Source organism: Mandrillus leucophaeus, unplaced genomic scaffold (genome assembly GCF_000951045.1).
Source record: "Mandrillus leucophaeus isolate KB7577 unplaced genomic scaffold, Mleu.le_1.0 Scaffold672, whole genome shotgun sequence".
Lineage (NCBI taxonomy): Eukaryota > Metazoa > Chordata > Mammalia > Primates > Cercopithecidae > Mandrillus > Mandrillus leucophaeus.
Genome location: NW_012107275.1, coordinates 494084 through 498871, shown reverse-complemented (window position 1 = coordinate 498871; position 4788 = coordinate 494084). Strand labels below are relative to the sequence as shown.

The window sequence follows — 4788 nt, the reverse complement described above, 5'->3', positions numbered from 1 at the left end:
AAAAAAAAAAAAAAAAAAAGTTATGGCCGGACGTGGTGGCTCACACCTATAGTCCCAGCACTTTGGGAGGCCGAAGCGGGCGGATCACGAGGTCAGGAGATTGAGACCATCCTGGCTAACATGGTGAGATCCCGTCTCTATTAAAAGTACAAAAAATTAGTCAGGCGTGTTGGCGGGTGCCTGTAGTCCCAGCTGCTTGGGAGTCTGAGGCAGGAGAATGGCATGAACCTGGGAGGCGGAGCTTGCAGTGAGCCGAGATCGTACCACTGCACTCCAGCCTGGGGGACAGAGCGAGATTCCTTCTCAAGAAAAATAAAAAAAAGTTATTTATTTATTTTTTAATTATTTATTTTTTTGAGACAGAGTCTAGCACTGTCGCCCAGGCTGGAGTGCAGTGGCGCGATCTCGGCTCACTGCAAGCTCCGCCTCCCGGGTTCATGCCATTCTCTGGCCTGAGTCTCATGAGTAGCTGGGACTACAGGTGCCCACCACCATGCCCGGCTAGTTTTTTGTTTTTGTATTTTTAGTAGAGATGGGGTTTCACTGTGTTAGCCAGGATGGTCTTAATCTCCTGACCTCGTGATCTGCCCGCCTCGACCTCCCAAAGTTCTGGGATTACAGGCGTGAGCCACTGCGTCCAGCCTTATTTATTTTTTTGAGACACAGTCTTGCTCTGTTGCGCAGGCTGGAGTGCAATGGCATGATCTCGGCTCACTGTGATCTATGCCTCCCAGGTTCAAGCAATTCTCCTGTGTTAGTAGAGATACGGTTTCACCATATTGGTCAGGCTGGTCTCAAACTCCTTATCCCAGGTGATCTGCCTGCCTCAGCCTCCTAAGGTGCTGGGATTACAGGCATGAGCCACCATGCCTGGCCTAATTTTTTTAATTCCAGAGAAAAGATACTTCAGTGAGTTGAAAGGAAGTGTGTTTCTGCTTGGTCAGGGGTCCACCTTCTCTGGCTCACAGAGGAGGCCCAGCCCAGGCAGGTGGAGGATACCCAGGGTGAGGCAGAGCCCCTTGGCCACCAGAGTGCTCTCTGCCCCCAGTGCTGAAAATCAGATGTGGCCCCCTAGGACATTGCTGGCAGGTGCGAGGGACAAGTTCCACGGTAGCCGCCGCCTCCCTGGTTGCGAGGACGCCTTCATCGTGTGGGGAATCGTTTCCCACAAGTCTGTGGGTCAGGCATCCCCAAGACCCTGTGCAGGTTGGATGATTCACAAAGAATACTCACCATTAATATTACGGAGAGAGGCTGGACGCGGGGGCTCACGCGTGTAATCCCAGCACTGTGGGAGGTCGAGGCAGGTGGATCACGAGGTCAGGAGATCGAGACCAGCCTGGCCAACATGGTGGAACCCGTTCTCTACTAAAAATACAAAAATTAGCCAGGTATGGTGACGTGTGCCTGTAATCTCAGCTACTTGCTACTTGGGAGGCTGAGGCAGGAGAATTGCTTGAACCCGGGAGGTGGAGGTTGCAGTAAGCTGAGATCGCGCCAGTGTACTCCAGCCTGGAGAGAGCGAGACTCCGCCACACGCACACACACACGCGCGCGCGCGTGCACGCACGCACACAAATTATGGAGAGAAAACAGCAGTGGAAGAGGCACGTGGGGCAAAGTCTCTGTGCTCCATTCCCAGCAGCAGGCTTGGGTTTGGACGGCGCGTGTGGAATGTTGACCAGAGAAGCTCATTGGAAACCGAAACGTTTTAGGGGAAGGCCGAGGAACTTTATGGGGCTGGTCCTAGGCATCCTCTGCCTGGCACCTGCCAAAATACCAAAATACCGGACTTCCAGGAGAGCAGGGGCTCAGCGTAGACCACGTTGCGTGTACTGTTGAGGCAGTAAGCCCCGGTTGTCAGGTGGTGGCACCTGACCGGGGAGGACAATGTCAGTGTCAGGCCTGTGCTGCGGGAGCCCCTGGCAGGGCCTCCACAGGTCTCTCCCCTCCCTGAGAGAAGCGTGCTTTCCCAGGAAAGGCCTGTGGGGTGCGCTGTGGGCCACATGGATCCCATCTTGTCTCGGCTGCCCCAAGGCTGCTGGGCTCTGTCTCAGGAAGAGAGCGACTTCTTTATTTCTTCCCAGTGTTTGCAGCTTGGGCACAGGAATTGGGTACAGGAGCAACTTAAGGCCACACTCCTGGGTGCGTCGTCTGCTGAGCTCGGAGTCCCTGGGTTCCTGGGCCACTGACACATGACAATGGCATTTTTTGAAGAAAACATATCAGCTGGCAGATAGCACGCATCACATCATCCCATTAGTATTTTCTTTTGAGTATTTTTGTCCCTCAGGCTGGAGTGCAGCGGCGCCATCTCGGCTCACTGCAACCTCCGTCTTCCAGATTCAAGCAGTTCTCCTGCCTCAGCCTCCCGAGCTGGGATTACAGGTGTGCGCCACCACGACCAGCTAATTTTTGTATTTTTAGTAGAGATGGAATTTCACCGTATTGCCCAGGCTGGTCTCGAACTCCTGACCTCAGGCAGTCCACCTGCCTCGGCCTCCCAAAGTGCTGGGATTGCAGGTGTGAGCCCCCGCGCCCAGCCTAATTTTTGTATTTTTAGTAGAGACGGAGTTTCGCCATGTTGACCAGGCTAGTCTCGAACTCCTGACTTCAGGTGATCCACCCACCTCGGCCTCCCGGAGCGCTGGGATTACAGACGTGAGCCACTAAGCCTGTGCCCCCGTTAGTTTTAAACTGATGTCACACATGTCCTGGGGGAGAGCAAGGGGAAAGATGATGGCTGGTGTTGGCTGGTGTTGGCAGTTGCAACCGTGTCTGGTTTCTGGCATTTCTAGCTGGCTTTACTTTCCATCTCTGTGCACTTCTGTTTGGTTTGGGAATCTGTAAAGCCCAGACACCTCTTTCCGTGAAGCAGAAGCCTTGTTTATTTGTGTGGAGGAGGGTTTAGTCGGTTTGCTGCTGCCCCTGGTCTGAGGGTGAGCTCTGTGTGGGGACTGTGGTTTTGGGGACAATCACGGCAGTTCCTGTTCCTTCTCCAGGACAGCTGCTTGTCACTCATGGTTTTTCCAGGAGCATGAAAAACGGCTGGGGCACAGAGCCGGCCCCACATCACTGGCTGTGTTCTGTTTAGCCTGTGTGTGTGATACCAGAAAACACATTATGTATAAGTACATTTAAGAATGTACATTGTAAAGTACATCGTTTTTTCCTTGGAGATAGGGTCTCACTCTGTTGCGCAGATGGGATGTGGTAGCAGTCATAGCTCACTGCAGCCTGAAACTCCTGGCTCAGGCATCCTCCCGCCTCAGCCTCATGAGTAGCCGCGACCACAGGCATGCACTACCACGCCTGGCTGTTTTTTTTTTTTTTTAATAAAGGTGAGGTCTTGCTGTGTTGCCTAGGCTGGTGTCAAACTCCTGGGCTCAAGTGATCTTCCCACCATGCCCTTCCAAAGTGCTGGGATTACCGTCTTCAAGTACATCTTAGTAACGTACTGTGAAATTAAAATTTATTTAAGATTTCAGTTATTAATAATTAGGATTAACTATATTGTAGAAACAAAGGTATTTTATGATAAACATATAAAGTATAGTCTTTAAGATCCTGTTACAAAGAGACTGAAAGCACCCACAGTAGAAGAGACTGGGAGCTTTGAAGCTGTGTGGCTGTGTGACACTTCACCTGCATCTGTTCACTGCCTGAATGTGAATGTAATTTTGACTGGGTCCTATAAACCCCAGGCTTGGAATGCTTCAGGTTTTGGAGAATTTGCTGTCCCCAAATCCCAAGTAATTTTCTTCTCTCCCTTAGGCACTATGTCGTCCGAGGCCCAGAGATGACCCCTTACGAAGGTAAGGATTCTGTACTTAGGTAGAAGAACACCAGGCCGTTTTTATATTCTGGATCAACCTTGCCTGTTCAACATCTTTTATTTGCAAACAGCAGCCTTTCTGCTTTGGATGTGCGCTCGTTGAATTGGCTTAGTTGGAACTCACCCTTGTCTGCTTTTTCACGCGCTGGAAGCGTTTGCTCTGCTGATGTGTCTCAGCCCCCGGGGCCGCTTGCAGCGTCTGTGTTCACCAGCCTCTGACACCATAGGGCCACAGCCGAGAAAACCAGACTGGGGTAAACACTGAAGCTGGCCTGTTCCACTGTTTCTTAAGACCTGGTGCATATCATCAAAGGAGAGACATATGTATTCAATATGCCCTCTGTGCTGGGCGCCCCCAGGGTCTCGCGATCCCCAGGACGGTCTCTGAGCTAAGCGGAAGTACCCCTGTGTGGTGGCATCTGGGGCTTTGGGAGGCTGCAGGACCTGCCCAGCACCTCAGTCCTTCATTAGCTACCAGGGCCGATCCAGCAGTCTGACCCCTCTAGGTCAGCAGACACCACCTAGAGTCCTGGGTGTCGTTTACAGAGTAGATGCTGAAGCTGTCAGCAAGTTTCTGGGGCCTTTGGTGGAGGCGGGCGCCAGTCTTGGTCTGGGCCAGGTCAGGAGTCAGCGTGCCCGTGGATACTGTCCCACCGGCAAGTGCAAGGCACAGCAGGGCCAGGTCAGCAGTTGGCTGTCCAGCCGCAGGGCCCCGGCTTCAGGTGGCTGGAGCAGCAGGCTCTGTTTGCCTGTGTGTGGAGACTTTGGATGAGATTTCACTAGAGGAAAGTGCTGCTGCTAGAAGGTGGTTTGCAAACCCCTGCTTTGGACTGTCGGGAGGGTTGTGGGTGGGTAAGAATGAAAAAGGCTCTCCTGGCCGGGCGCGGTGGCTCACGCCTGTAATCCCAGCACTTTGGGAGGCCGAGACGGGCGGATCACGAGGTCAGGAGATC

At 52.7% G+C, this 4788-nt stretch overlaps 1 protein-coding gene across 1 annotated transcript in view; it reads left to right on the top strand.

The window, feature by feature from the left end:
• Positions 1 to 4788, top strand: part of UBE2J2 (ubiquitin-conjugating enzyme E2, J2) — a 31018-nt gene that overhangs the window by 14070 nt on the left and 12160 nt on the right. Inside the window, exon 3 of the mRNA XM_012002000.1 lies at positions 3775 to 3815. Coding sequence (XP_011857390.1) covers positions 3775 to 3815 — 41 coding nt within the window. The remainder of the gene's footprint in view (positions 1 to 3774; positions 3816 to 4788) is intronic.